Below are 15077 nucleotides of genomic sequence, written 5' to 3' on the forward strand. Positions count from 1 at the left end.
TGAACCTCGAGTCATGTCTTCAGAAACTGAGAAGCCCCCTGATGTGTTCACAAACTGTTGTAGCATAGGCAGCAAACCATCACTAATGAAGTTTGCAGGAGGTTGTTCCACTCGGCTTTTAACCCTAACATTCCTCACATTCCTAAAGATCAGAGACGTAAAATATCTGCTCGATGCATTTTCTACCTATCTGTCTGATTTCTCACACATACAGACTAGAACAAGCAAGCATTCGTATTGTGCTTTGACTGTATGAATGTAACTTTGACTGCTGTCAGCTTTTAAGTTGATCTGGAGCAAAACATCCAACATCTGCTGATCTCATTACTGACAACTAACCCTACTGCAGGAGTAAAACAACTCTGACAGTCATCAGTGATGATAATACAGTTCCTGTAGACGTAGCTGATGTCATTGCACGTAATTATTAATGATGAAAGTGTTGGTGTTTTATTCTGCACGTGCTTCCATGTATTAGGATTGATTGCTAGCTTTTAATCTCATCTGCAGACCATTAGAGGTGTCTGTGTAAGTGCTACAGATTAAAATGGTACTGTGAGTAAATGTGCTGATATGGTGACAGCCTGGGGTGTTCTGTGGGGAGATTACATGTTTGATCACCGTACTGAAATATGAAAATGGATGGAAATTTTAATTTCCTAATAATTTAACTGATCTTGGTGTTTTCTTCTTTGGAGAGTTTCTTTCATTTTGTTCTAATCACAGTTTAAACAAAGTTTGAAAAAATGTTGACCTTTTTTGTAATGGAGCAATCCACAAAAGTGTTTGGACCAGCTTCAGTACATCTGCTCATTTCTTTTCATTGTACTCATTATGTGGTTAGTTGAACCTTGGATCCTTGGATATTCTAGAAACATTCAGCCATTTAAGGAATAATCAACACAGAAATCCAAAAGCAGCAGCCAAACAACCCTCGAAACACTTTCTTCAGCATCTTTACTTGTGTCGTTTTGGAGTGACGTGACCAAAAAACACAGCAAGTAATGCCGCTGTTACACCGCATTGTGGGGGTGTATTTTGTTGTGTAACCAGACGCCTTCTTCTTCCTTTTTCTTGGAGCTTTAAGGGAAGGGATGGAGATGTAAACCACAGGAGGGGGGGTAGAAGGTGGCGTATAAAACCTAAAGTAGAGAAGAAAATACCCCAGAACCTTTGTTGGGTTAAGGATCGCAGGAGGAACAGAGGGAAGGAAGAGAGTAACCTGCTGTACCTGAACTGGTGCTTTTTGCAGAGGTGAAGACATGCTGTGGTTTCTGGGGCTGACCTGTGTGCTCTGCATAGGAGGGAGCGCTGTTGCAGGACAGAGAGGTGAGAAATACGTTTGATATCGGAAGATTAAAGAGCATTAGCAGTAAATATGAGTAAAGGGTAAAGTTTCAGAGTTTTAATTTGAAAGAAACACAAACAATATATGACGACTGATGTGGAGACGCAGCAGAGAAAGAAGGCATAATTTAAAACATTAGAAAATATAAACTGATTTATCCATCTGGGGAAGATGTTACAGCTTTTGGTAGTTTCTGGCGACAGGTTAGTGTTTTCTTAAGTAATTAATCTGATAAATGAAATGTTATTAATGGAAACTGCTATGCAGAACAAGAGAAAGGGGTGTTACATAAGACAAATGACAAAAAGCTGCAAATGAAATGAATTCAAAGCCAGATTTTATTAATTATTTCAATATGATTTTTTTAATTAATTATTATATTTATTTTTAGGGGAGGTAGAGCTTTTTGTTATGAAAAATTAGAAAAATAGTCGGGCAGGAACACAAATTGACTTAAAGGAGCTCAAAGCTCACGAGGGCTGGAAAGTTCTGCGCACACAACAAGGGAAAACAATCATAGTGAGATTCCTGTCGTCCAGGACTCAGCCTCCTTTCCATTAGCAGAGACAGTGATTTATGTCGAGTATCTCTTCTCTCTGCTGTGGAATTCATTCGGTAAACACAGTTGCCGCTAACGACAAGAACACATTTCCTGCTCTACACGCTCAGGAGATTTCTGCTTTTGGTGCCCGGTACATGCGGCTGAACTGACCTGCAAATGGTATTTTTAAAACAACAATAAACGTATGGATACAGTGTGTCGTCGCCTGCATTATTATTCAGACTTATTATCAGGTCTTTCTGTCTTTTAGCCGCACTTTAATGTTTTGCTTCACTCTCACGGCTCTCATCGTGTTATTTATGGCCCCAGCAGGAGGTTGTTTTGAGAGGAAAGCCTCCAAAAAACACATTATAGAATTTGTTCAAGACAGATGCTGTTAGTAGATGAATGTTGTGAAGAATCTCAAAAGCTGGATATATGAAGAATCAACTGCTGATCAAAGGTTTGAAAGATCAAATTTAACTAAAAGTTATAAACTGAATTGCTTTCACTGAGTGAAAGTATTTGATCCCCAAGCAAGCAGGGTGTCCAACTCCAGGGGTCAAGGGCCGGTGTCCTGCACGTTTTTTGTGTCCTTAATCCAACACAGCTGATTTTAATGGCTAAATTACCTCCTCAACATGTCTTGAAGTTCTCCAGAGACCTGCTAACTAATCATTTGATTCAGGTGTGTTGACCCAGGGTGAGATCTAAAACCTGCAGGACACTGGCCGTTGAGGCCTGGAGTTGGACACCCATGACTTAATACTTAGTGGAGAAACACCTGCTGGTAACCACAGCTTTCAGATGTTTCTTGCAGTTGGTCACCAGGGTTGCAGGAGCGATTGTGGCCCACTCTTCTTTACAAAAACTCTCTAAATCCTTTAGGTTCCTTGACTTTCTGTAGGACTGAGATCTCTAGTCCTTCATGTCCTTAATCTACTTTTTCTTTAGCCCCCCCAGCCCCTTTGTTGCCTTGGCACTGTGTTTTAGATCCCTGGCATGATGGAAGATCCATTCACAAACTCTCTTCAGTGTTCCCAGAAAGTTGATTCTGTTCATGTGGATATATGGTTACCTGGATTACTAAGCATGCATTAAGACATCTTCAGTGAGTTTCTCATCCCGGATTCTATGCTTCATGGCCCCACCCATTGTCCCCTCAATGCGCTGAAGTCATCCTGGACTCCCAGCAGACAAACAGCCTCAAAGCGTAATGTTTCCACCTCCACGCTGGACTGTGGGAATGCTTTCTTTCTCCAAATACAGCGGGTCAAGTTGAGCACAGCACTTTCTCCCAAGCCTCCTCTGAATCGTTTAGATGTTCACTGATGTAGATGTTAAGACAGGCCTGTACATGTGTCTTTCTGAGCTGGGGGAACATGGAGGCTTTGCAAGTTTCAGCCGATCATGGTGTGGTGTATCATCAATGATGTTCGTAGTGTCTGTGGTCCAAGCTTCTCTTGTGTAGTTTTGAGCTGATATGACACCTTTATCATGATCACTGTCAGTCCATGAGGTAGAATCCTGCATGGATGCATTAAGGGCAAGTAATAGCCATTTTATATTTCTTCCATTTCCAAATGATCCCACCAACAGTTAGCGCCTTCTCAACAAGCTTCCTGCTGATGGAGTTGTAGCTCCTTCCAGCCTTGTGCAGATCTACAATCTTGTCCCTGATATTCCGTCTTTCTCCAATAAATGAAAAATTATAGACTGTTTTTTTGTGAGGGAGTAAATTTACAAATTCAGCTGAGGATTAGATAATTATTTCCCCCACTGTGAAATTTTGTTAACTAGGCTTTGTGAAAAAGTGAGATCAAGTCACTATATGTATCCTCTAAGAGACTATCAATATTATCAATACTGCTTTGGCTTCATCTTATTGCCTCTGAATGAATCAGATTACAGGTTCTTAATTAGGTTCTTAATTAGAGAACAGAAGTTCAATATAAGTATAATAAATATTATATATATATACACATACATATATATACCACTGAGTTTCAGTTTGATAGACATATTAGACTTTAATATAACTATTCCACAAACATAAAAGTAATTCAGAAACCTATAACTTCTTATTCCTGCAGTTAAAGTCCTGTGATTATATCTATAAATTAAGCTTCCCACTCGATAGTTGATTTGTAGTTAAATGAAGGCAATTTGCACCAAAACTACAGATCATACTGAAACCAAGCATCCCAGGATACCCATAAGCTTAATTCCAGAAAGCATGTGAGCAGGAAAAATGTCCCATATCTTCCGGATAATCTTGTGTCATTCTATTTCTCGGAATATTTTTTTTTTTTTTTGACTTCTGACTCCAGTTAATGTGTGGGCTGTGGATTCGAATGAGTCCTGTGGTGGTGGAGGAATGCCAGGCATTAGACTTTGGCATTAAACACGCAGTGGATCATGTTGTACAGGACCCTCCACACACATATCAAAACACTGCTCCCTAGCTAGCTGCCAGTTCATCCAACAAAACAATTCCACAGAAAAAGTGAAGCAGTGCAGCAAGAAACCAAACCTGCTCCGTGTAGTTATAACTTGAGTTCTTGTTTTTACTGCAAAGTTCTTATTAACTGTTTCTTCGAATTTGTTCTGTATATAAAATTACATTGTCTAAACTTTTATGTTTTCATTATTTTTAAAGGTTTTCTGCTTGTATTTGTTCGTGATTATTTATTCTTATTTTTTCCTTTTGTTTTTAGTTTCAGAGAATCAGGTTGTACATTTAAGGTCACACTTTTTTTTCCTAGATCATGCTCCGAATGATCAAAAATCAAATTTTTATTTAAATACAATACTTCAGTAGGTAAATTTTAACACTAGTTATTTCTAGCTAACTGATCTGACTAAAGGTTAGACGAGAGAAAAATGGGTAATTGAAAACAAATTATTCCTGTGAATAGGTAAAACAGGAGAAACTTTGAAGCACTGTAGACAATGTTGGGCAAGTTACTTTGAAAAAGTAATTAGTTATAGTTACTAGTTACTTCCTCAAATTACTAGGAAAAGTAACTATCTAAAGTAAGACAAAAACATAAAATCTGAGTAGAAAAGTTATATTTTTTACTGTAACAACCACAAACATGTTTAATGAATTATTTTCATAACTTCAAATGCAAATATAAATTATAAATTTTAAAAACCTTGCATGGGGAATATAAAAGATTTCCTTTACTAATTGGTTTGTTCTCTCTTCAAACCCAGATGGAGAAATTATCAGTCAGATTAAAATGACTAATCTCGTCTTGGGTGAGATTAAAGAGCTTTTGAAGCAGCAGGTAATGCTCTGTCATAAAAATATATTTAACTACCTTTACTTGCATTTGATAACAGTTTGACTCAGGGTGCTGAGGAAATGCAAAAAGGTATTTAATCTGTTGGTTGTACTTTCCAGATTAAGGAGATTGTATTCTTAAAGAACACAGTGATGGAGTGTGAAGCCTGTGGTGAGTTCACAAGCTCGCTTATCAATGATGGAATTATGTTTATGTCTGAGAATACACACATTATTACATCATTATTGAAATTTAATTATCTTTATCGAAATTGAGCCATTATCCATAATTTTCCACAACTATGAATATTATGATTATGTAGTCCATTAGAAGAAATGGGAGAGAGATTTGAAGACAAAAGGAAACAACTAATAATTTGCTTTGATGTAATCTTTTCTCAGCAATGGGGGGTATGCAACCTCAACCCACCTGTGTGCCCAACTCCTGCCACCCTGGGGTGAGCTTTGTGGAAACACCAGAGGGTGTAAAATGTGGACCCTGTCCTCACGGCATGGAAGGAAACGGTACCCACTGCACTGACGTGGATGAGGTACGAGCAGAGATTTGATAAACTGTTGCTGACAGTACAGTGTTACAGGTATAACCATTGTAAGGTCAGAAAACTCTCTGCCTGACTTCGTCAACTAGAAGGAGACGAAATGGCTAAAATTTAGACTTTACTAGAAACCCAGTAAAGGGCTCATCTAAATGAATGCAGGTCCTCATCCTAAAAACATCCTGACGTGTGTGTGTCTCCTTATTACGAACAGTGCACTGTGAAACCGTGCCACATGGGTGTTCGCTGCATCAACACATCCCCAGGTTTCCGCTGCGGCTCCTGCCCCGCTGGATACACTGGCCCGCAGGTCCAGGGCGTCGGTCTTGCCTACGCCACTGCCAACAAACAGGTCGGCACCATGCAGCAGTTTATGGTTCCATTCAACATGAGATCAATTTGGACTTTACGTGGCCGCCCAAAACAAACTTCCTTCTCTCTCCGACTTATTTTTCTTTTTGCCTCCTTTTTCAGTCTTAATGGTAAAGACCATTCAAGTGACTTTGCATTTGTCTTTAAATCTCTGTCCTTTTTAAGGTATGCAGAGATATTAATGAGTGTGATGGTCCCAACAATGGAGGCTGCGTGGCGAACTCCGTGTGTCTGAACACCCCCGTAAGTATGAACAAAGTGAATTTCCATGAAATTGCTGATTAGATCTAAGCCTCAGTTAGAGTCATTCTTTGTGTTGGCTGAATATTTTATTTATTTTCATCCTTAATCACTTTTGTATGGAAGCCCGTTTCCGCCACTAAAAAAAAAAAAAAAAAGGATCCATAACTCAAAATTTCGAGTTATTTTCTCGAAATTTCGAGTTATTATCTCGAAATTTCGACATATTAACTCAAAATTTTGAGAAAAGCAACTCGAAATTTCGAGTTAGCGCTGCCAATCAGTAATCTACGTGAATGACGTCATTTCCATGTTACCCGGAAGCTGAAGCCCTCAGCTACAAATGCTACAGCTAAGCTACCGGTATTACATCCAGTCGTGAATGCACAGATTGCTGAGTGTTTTCAGCCTGGCTTCACAAATGATGAAATCCCTGTGTTATTAGCTGAATCACATGGTGTTACTATCAGCAAACATACTTTAATTTGTTGGGATCCGTTTTTGAGTGCGCGGTCCTGCGCCATATGCTTCCGGGTAACAAGAAAGCGACCTCATTCACGTATATTTTTGATTGGCAGAGCTAACTCGAAATTTTGAGAAAAGTAACTCGAAATTTCGAGTTATATTTCTCGAAATTTCGAGATAATAACTTGAAATTTCGAGAAAATAACTCGAAATTTCGAGTTATGGATACTAGCTTTTTTTTTTTTTTTTAGTGGCGGAAACGGGCTTCCATACTTTTGGCCGTAGTAGCAGCAGTCCTACCTTACAGCTGATACAGTATTGGAAACACAATCCTCTGGGTTAACTGCATGTAACTGTGTCCAAGACGAATTGCAACAGAATGTTTTTGAGCAGTCTCTTAATGGTTTAAACTTTATTCCTAAAATGGTAATTTAAATGGAAACAATTTCCATCCATCTATTTTCTTAACTGCCTACTCAGTTCACGGTTGCAGGGGTGCTGGAGCCTAGAAACAGGGTACAGCTTTGGCAGGTCACCAGGACTAATTTGTGGTTGTGCATGTGCTTCAGCTTGAACGGAGAGCGGAGAGGGGTTTTTACTCACTGCAAACATCCTTCTAAAATTCCCAATGCACATCGCAGGATAGTGATAGCTGATAATTGGTCCCATGGAGAAGGTGTACACTCCACATAGAAAGGCCCTAACCTGTCATTAGTGGATATGCATCAAACTCCAGTCTAGGGTTATCAGTTAGGGTTAAAGATTGCATAGTGAAGCCCACGGTGAACTCAGTGTTTTGTATAAATGCAGTATATCCCATGCCAAATGTATGTGTAATCTTAGGACCAATATTTCTCCTTCGTTTGCTGTCTGAAGCACTGTGTTTTAAGTTCCATGTTAACACTACCAATGTGGGCACCTGTGACTTGGTGGGATGGTTCTATCAGGGCTCTTTCAGATGTGGTCCCTGTAAGACAGGCTACACTGGGGATCAGCAACAAGGCTGTAAGCCTGAGAGAGCCTGTGGCAATGGCCAACCCAACCCCTGCCACGCCAGCGCAGAGTGCATCGTCCATCGAGAGGGGACCATCGAGTGCCAGGTGAGCAAATAAAACTTTTATGTTTTAGCTCCTTGGATTTAGCTTTGATGGGTTATCAAAGCTATTACAACATTCCTTCCTCATCATGTTATAACAATAATAGCAGCTATTGGGAAATAGCTGTTTGAGCACTTATGCTCATGTTGTGCAGACCACAAAACAGAGCCAATAAAAGCATTATGTACAGCTTCTAAAACATTTTCCATCCTTATAGTGTGGAGTCGGATGGGCTGGCAATGGCTATGTGTGTGGTCCTGACACCGACATCGATGGTTTCCCAGATGAAAAACTGGACTGTCCTGATAGTAACTGCAACAAGGTAAATCTCCTTCATATCTAAGAGAACTCTTTGAAAGTTACCCATATTAAAACAGTTTATTTAGCTGTGAAGAAGATCAAAGATCTTATAAAAATGTGACATAAAAGAAGATGTTGTCATACTTTAAATTCAAACCTCAATCCCAGATCAAAGAAGGTCTTTATCACTTTATACAAAACAAAAGTATTAATTAAAACTTACCCATCTGCTTATGTTTCTTCCAGGATAACTGTCTCACTGTTCCAAACTCTGGTCAAGAAGATGCTGACAGTGATGGAATTGGAGATGCCTGCGATGAAGACGCAGATGGGGATGGGATCTTAAATACACAGGTTCATACACAAAGGATACTGAGGTTGAAAGAAAATATAGTAAAAATCATGTAACTTTGCTCTCAGGGACTAAAACATCTTTTTCCCAGGATAACTGTGTGTTGGTGCCCAATGTGGACCAGAGGAACATCGATGAGGATGACTTTGGCGATGCCTGCGACAACTGTCCTGCCGTCAAAAACAATGACCAGAAAGACACAGACGTGGACAAATATGGAGATGAATGCGATGAAGATATCGATGGCGATGGTAAAGACTTTGTGCAAATAGATTTTAAATCTATATTAATTACAAGACCTATTTACTCTGGCTGTTAATTAGAAACACTGACATGTATTGATATGCCTTTAATTTGAGATGTGATTTGAATGTGAATTTGATACATGAGATTTTTACAACCTATCAACTGGAATCATTTTCATGTTATGACTATGAGTGTGTGAGTGTGTGTGTGTGTGTGTGTGTGTGTGTGTGTGTGTGTGTGTGTGTGTGTGTGTATGCACATGCACTTGTTTAACCATCTTAGTGAGAACCATTTTGAACTTTAGACAGTTAGATTGGTGACATTTTGGAAAATAAGGACCTGTGGGCCACACACACTCCTGTAAAGGCCTGGTTGAGATTTGCTTTAGGTTTAAAATTAGAATGAGGTTTTAATTTATGGTTATGCACGTAGATGGGATGGTTAAGATTACGATAATGGGTCAGACAAAGATTTTGTATTTATTTATTTATTGGGTCTGTCATAGTCAAATGTGTGGAAATGTCTTCGTGTTGGTAGGTGGATTTGGTTTCCTTTAAACATACTTTATCAGCATGGTGGTGCTACAGGTGTGTAGTTGAGAATGAGTATGGTCTGACCAACCAGACTGAGTAATCGTGAGCATTAGAGATGCCAGCAGGGTCAACGAATTAATCCACAAGGCTGGAACCATCACTGGCCAGAATCTGGAGACATCTGAGTCAATGGTGGACAAGAGGACAGTGAACAAACTGCTGTCCATCACTGACAACACATTAAAGCTATGTGCCTGTCTTCGGGTTACTATAATATTTTCTAACATTCCCAATGTTAACCCCAGGAATTCCCAATCACCTTGACAACTGCAAAAGGGTCCCAAATGCTGACCAGAAAGATCGAGACGGTGACAAAGTGGGAGATGCCTGCGACAGTTGTCCCTATGATCCCAACCCTGACCAGGTGAGAAATGTCTTCACACGTTACATCAATATCTTGCAAAAAGGCACGAGAAGTTAAGCAGTTAATCTTAAGTAGAAAATCTTTCTTTTAATGGCCTCTAGTGGTTTAACTTTTTAGTCTGCAACAGTAATTTGGTATAGCGTATACTCCAGGATGTAGCATCACACTCATGGTGCATTATTCAGTCCACATTGTCTTTCCTAGCTGGGATTATCATTGCCATTGTCTGCTTGTTATTCTTTGGAAAATTTCATATCTGAAATTCGACTCAACTTATGTTTCTCAGATGGATGCGGACAATGATTTGATTGGCGACCCCTGTGACACTAACAAGGACAGGTATTGTGTGAGCTCATCAGTCAAGTCACTTGTATTTATCTGGATCTGTTTTCATTCTCCAAGTCAAATTTGCACCTGCTATAACATCTGTCTCTTGTCCAGTGATGGCGATGGTCACCAAGACTCTCGGGACAACTGCCCAGCTGTCATCAACAGCTCTCAGTTGGATACTGACAAAGATGGAAAGGGAGACGAGTGTGATGATGACGATGACAACGATGGGATCCCAGACCTGCTGCCACCTGGTCCTGATAACTGCCGTCTGATCCCCAACCCTCTACAGGAGGACTCTGACGGTGTGGGACACTGTTGACATATTAAAATAAAAGTTTGTGCTTTACTTACGCCTAATATCTACCTATCCTCCCAGGTGACGGCGTGGGTAATGTATGTGAGAAGGATTTCGACAACGACACCATAATTGACCCAATAGACGTCTGTCCAGAAAACGCAGAGGTCACCCTCACTGACTTCAGGGAGTACCAGACAGTCGTTTTAGATCCAGAAGGAGACGCACAAATCGATCCTAACTGGGTGGTGCTGAACCAGGTCAAGCGATTATGGCTTCTTTGATTTTTGCTGTTCTATTTTTTTGCCAGAATAACATGTCATGAAATAACATTTCTCTACAATCCACTGTTCTGTTTGTACAGGGAAGAGAGATCGTCCAGACTATGAACAGCGATCCTGGATTGGCTGTTGGTAAAAAATTGTTTGACATTTCAAGAAAATATAAAATATAAATATTAAACTGCCATCTGAAATGACCGAAAATGGCATGGATTTGTTTAAAGGAAACCAAATTCACCTACTAATAGGCCCCTGGCTGTTGCTTTAATTTACTGCACATAGAGCTATACGTCTATACTACATTTTAAAAACAAAATCTGATGTGAAATAATTTGTCCTGCAGGTTACACAGCTTTCAGCGGAGTAGATTTTGAAGGAACATTTCATGTTAATACGGTAACGGACGACGACTATGCAGGTTTTATATTTGCGTACCAGGACAGCTCCAGCTTCTACGTGGTGATGTGGAAGCAGGTGGAGCAGATCTACTGGCAGGCAAACCCATTCAGAGCCGTGGCAGAACCAGGGATCCAACTGAAGGTATGTCACTGCCGTACTGTTTGCAAGAAATTCCAGCTCCACTTCAGGATAACGGATTAGTCGTAAAGAGACTTTGAGCTGTAACTAGTAGTTGTATTAATATTTAATCTATGGTTTAAATGCTTTATAGGGTCAAGGTTTTGCAGCACAGTCCATTTGAAGAAGTGTCCATAATGAAATAATGAGCTAAAAGACGATTATTTTCACTGCCTTGTGGCTTACAACCAACCAGTTAAACCTTAAAAACAATTTTAGTTGCCATGGTCAGAAAATGGTAGTAAATTTGTTGATAATCTGTAGATTTAGTAGAGGCATACAAACAGCCTCTTCTTTGGCTCTCGGAGGAGCCGGACACACTTTTTCTCCTCTCCCTTATCTTCCCTGCTTATGTCCTTGTCTAGTCTCGTTTTTTTTTGTATTTTTGTATTTTCCCTGGAACATTCTCTCACAGTCTGTTCTCTAAAACCTAAAAGAGGAATTATGGATTGGATCAACTGGTCCCTAAATGCAATTGACACCCCTTTCTCAACGAGAAGTTTGGGCTTGGGTGAGCCTGAGTGCTGAAGATATCGACCTATTCGGAACCATGGTAACAGGGTTCTGGCTGATCAGAGCTGGCTTGGCCCTGACTTATCGAAGAATTAAGGAAGCGGAACCGGCTGTTCAAACCCCCACAAGGCTGCCCGCTGGGATTGGAACGATGGGAGAGGCGTGAGTTTCTCAAAATGGGCTCATTGAGTCAGCACGGATAAGATCTTGGAGAGGCTACGGGTGCTGTGAATACTCAGAATAAGATCTCTGACTGCAGACTGGATACATCTCGGAAGGGCTAACCCGGAATAACATCTCTGGGCGCAAAATTGGATGACATCTCGGGGAGACACACTGCCGTGAGTTCTCAGAAATCGGCTCCTTGAGCACAAGAAATGACAACACAGAACGCAAGTATGGCGAAGCTCGCGGCTCTCCAACGGGAGATTGAGAGACCAGTGTTGGACTGTAGAACTGCTTTGAAATTCATATGAGCTGTTCGCACTAAAGTAAAAAATACCATCACTTATGCGGATACCCTCTTGGCGCCAGCTGCAAGGCCGGAGCTGAACAAAACACCCTGATAACGACTGTGTTTAGTCTGTTTCTTCCCATTCCATGCAAGGCCACCAGGGTTGGCTGGAAGACTGTTTACTTAGCCTAGCAGGGCGAAGGACACTGTCTCAGCTGAACTATGGACACGCACACACATACATATACTGATAAGCACTCACCGACGCATCACCCTCCCTACCCCGGATCCAACGCCACCTCCAACGCTTACCTCCCCTCTGATGTGGACATCGGGTCAGTTGGAGGCGCAGTCGAAAGATTGCAGCGGTCCCAGATCAGATGTACACACTGGAACTCTTTCCCATGTTGCTTGTCTGTGTTTATTGTGCTATGGTGTGTTGATTGATATCTGTGCATCTTTTTGTGTTACACATTTCGATGTTTTTTCCTCGCTACCTAGCCTGACCTGTCTCCCCAATGTGATGTTTGTGTATTGTATGTACGGTCGGCAAGGTCTGTCATCTCGGTTGTGGGCAAAAGACCTGCAACTGACAAATAAAGGCTCTCTCTCTCTCTCTCTCTCATATGAGTTGTGAAATAATCTATAATATAAAAACAAAAACAAAACGTGATCGCAAACACGTTATCCCTTTTTTTAACTCTTCTTAAGGCAGTGAAATCAAACACAGGTCCAGGTGAAAACTTGCGGAACGCTTTGTGGCACACGGGCGACACCACCGATCAGGTGAAGCTCCTGTGGAAAGACGCTCGCAATGTTGGCTGGAAAGATAAGACCTCGTACCGCTGGTTCCTCCAGCACCGGCCTGCTGACGGCTACATCAGGTACCGTGACACACAATTAACGCTGATGTTTTGTAGGAGCCACAGGCTGGAAAATAACATTCATCTTATGATAGAGAGTGTGTGTGTATATTTGTTTAATCATCTTAGTGAGGACCAGTTCGAGCATTGGACCATTAGATTGGGGACATTTTGAAAAACTGAGGACCTTGAGATTTTCTTTAGGTTTAACATTAGAATAAGGTTTTAATTTATGGTTATGCATATAGATGGGATGGTTAAGAGTACGATAAGGGGCTAGACAAAGGTTTTGTATTTATTTATCTATTGGGTGCGTCATAGTCAAATATGTGGAAATGTCTCTGTGCCTGTGAAAATACTTTCTCAGCATGAAAGTGTCACAGGTGTGCGTGTGTGTGAACTGGGTGAGGTCTGATCAACAAAACTGAGTAATCATGAGTATCAGTGCCAGGGATGCCAGCAGGATCAACAAATTAATCCCTAATGCTGGAACCATCACTGGCCAGAACCTGGAGACATCTGAGCCAATGAGGGACAAGAGGTCACTGAACAAACAGCTGTCTTGCCCAAGGATACAACGACCGAGACTGTCCGAGCCGGGGCTTGGACCGTCAACCTTCCGGTTACAAGACAAACTGCCAACTCTTTGAGCCACGATCGCCCGGCTTATGTAGCTGGGATGGTTACGGTTATTATAAGGGGCTTTCCAAAGATATCCATGCAAACTCGTGTGTATTTATGTACGTGTGTCATAGTCAAATGTGTGGAAACATCTGTGTGTCTGTGGAAACCTTTTCTCAACATGATAGTGCCAGAGGCATGTAGTCGAGAATAGATGAACATGTACAGTGAATACATGCAACCGTTTTATAAATATTTCAATAAAAGTAAAAATTTGATTACATTGGTGGTGCTAGAGAAAAAGAATCAGCCATAAAATGTAATTCTGCAAGTGTTATTAACACTTTGTTAATGCAATGTTGGTTGCTGCGCTTTGTTGGTTTGCAGAGTTCGTTTCTACGAGGGCACTCAAATGGTAGCGGACACGGGCGTCATCATAGACGCGACCATGAGAGGAGGCCGACTGGGAGTCTTCTGCTTCTCCCAGGAGAACATTATCTGGGCCAACCTGCGTTATCGCTGCAACGGTGAGTGAAACATTCAGAAGAGTTGAAAGGCTGGACTGCAGCCACAAAGCGTTTTTCATTTATTCAACAATGTTCCTCTGCCAAGGAAAGAACTAGTGCCATTTGTTTCTTTGTCAGCAGGAAATACCGAGCCAAATTTCACAAAGCAATCAAACATAAGCCATTTCAGTTTTAGTGGCTATATTTAGAACACTTTCTTAAATATGAAAAATATTGCTTTTACCTTGCAGAGGATTCGCTCTCCAAGTGCCCTGCTAGCTTTTGAAGCCAGTCATGTCTGATGTTGGATAACTTGGTTATTTGGTGTGTTTTTGTTAACCAGTTATGCACTGACTGGAAGTATGCTATTATTAGCAGAGCCATGAATGCTGCCACAAAATGTGTGATTTTTCAAACTGAATTGTGAACTGGCTTTCCACTGTGTTTCTTCAGACACTCTTCCAGAGGATTTTGATGCCTACAGAGCCCAGCAGGTCCAGCTGGTAGCCTGATGACAACAAACAGGCCCAAAGAGAACGCTTTCCAATGCACAGCTGGATCTCAGAAAGAAGATCATCACGGCGATAAGTTTAATTAAAAATCCAGCAGAAGTGTTGGAAATGTCTCCAGTGAAAATTGATCGATTGTGGTGCAGAGCAACGGTAATATGTGTTCAAAGGGAAGTGGTATAATGTTAGATTAAAAATTATATAACATTTTCCACTTCAGAAAAACCACTTGAAAAGATTGGACTGTCACCAATGAATAAATGTTGTTGTTGTGTGGGAATCTGATGTCTGTGCATACTGAAACCATGGATATCAATGCATCTAATATCCCTGTTTAGATGCATCCACTTGGGGATTATAGC

At 40.8% G+C, this 15077-nt stretch overlaps 1 protein-coding gene across 1 annotated transcript; it reads left to right on the top strand.

Annotated features, from left to right (window-relative positions):
* The first annotated feature begins 1099 nt into the window (after positions 1-1099).
* On the top strand, positions 1100-14995 carry comp (cartilage oligomeric matrix protein). Its single transcript, XM_080882307.1, has 19 exons — positions 1100-1329; positions 5109-5182; positions 5299-5350; positions 5581-5729; positions 5950-6087; positions 6273-6350; positions 7760-7912; positions 8127-8231; positions 8456-8563; positions 8653-8812; positions 9646-9764; positions 10051-10103; positions 10206-10399; positions 10474-10652; positions 10757-10805; positions 11017-11213; positions 12928-13100; positions 14088-14227; positions 14660-14995. The coding sequence occupies exons 1-19, from the start codon at positions 1263-1265 to the stop codon at positions 14716-14718; spliced, it is 2247 nt and encodes a 748-aa protein (XP_080738433.1). The 5' UTR covers positions 1100-1262; the 3' UTR covers positions 14719-14995.
* Positions 14996-15077: the final 82 nt, after the last annotated feature.

Source organism: Rhamphochromis sp. 'chilingali' (assembly GCF_963969265.1).
Source record: "Rhamphochromis sp. 'chilingali' genome assembly, chromosome: 5".
Lineage (NCBI taxonomy): Eukaryota > Metazoa > Chordata > Actinopteri > Cichliformes > Cichlidae > Rhamphochromis > Rhamphochromis sp. 'chilingali'.

Bases quoted from the DNA above. Each gene is read 5' to 3' on its own strand.
- comp (XM_080882307.1), top strand. From the start codon at position 1,263: ATGCTGTGGTTTCTGGGGCTGACCTGTGTGCTCTGCATAGGAGGGAGC. The intron at 5,730-5,949 runs GTACGAGCAGAG...TATTACGAACAG, and splicing joins ACTGCACTGACGTGGATGAG to TGCACTGTGAAACCGTGCCA. The intron at 11,214-12,927 runs GTATGTCACTGC...ACTCTTCTTAAG, and splicing joins AACCAGGGATCCAACTGAAG to GCAGTGAAATCAAACACAGG.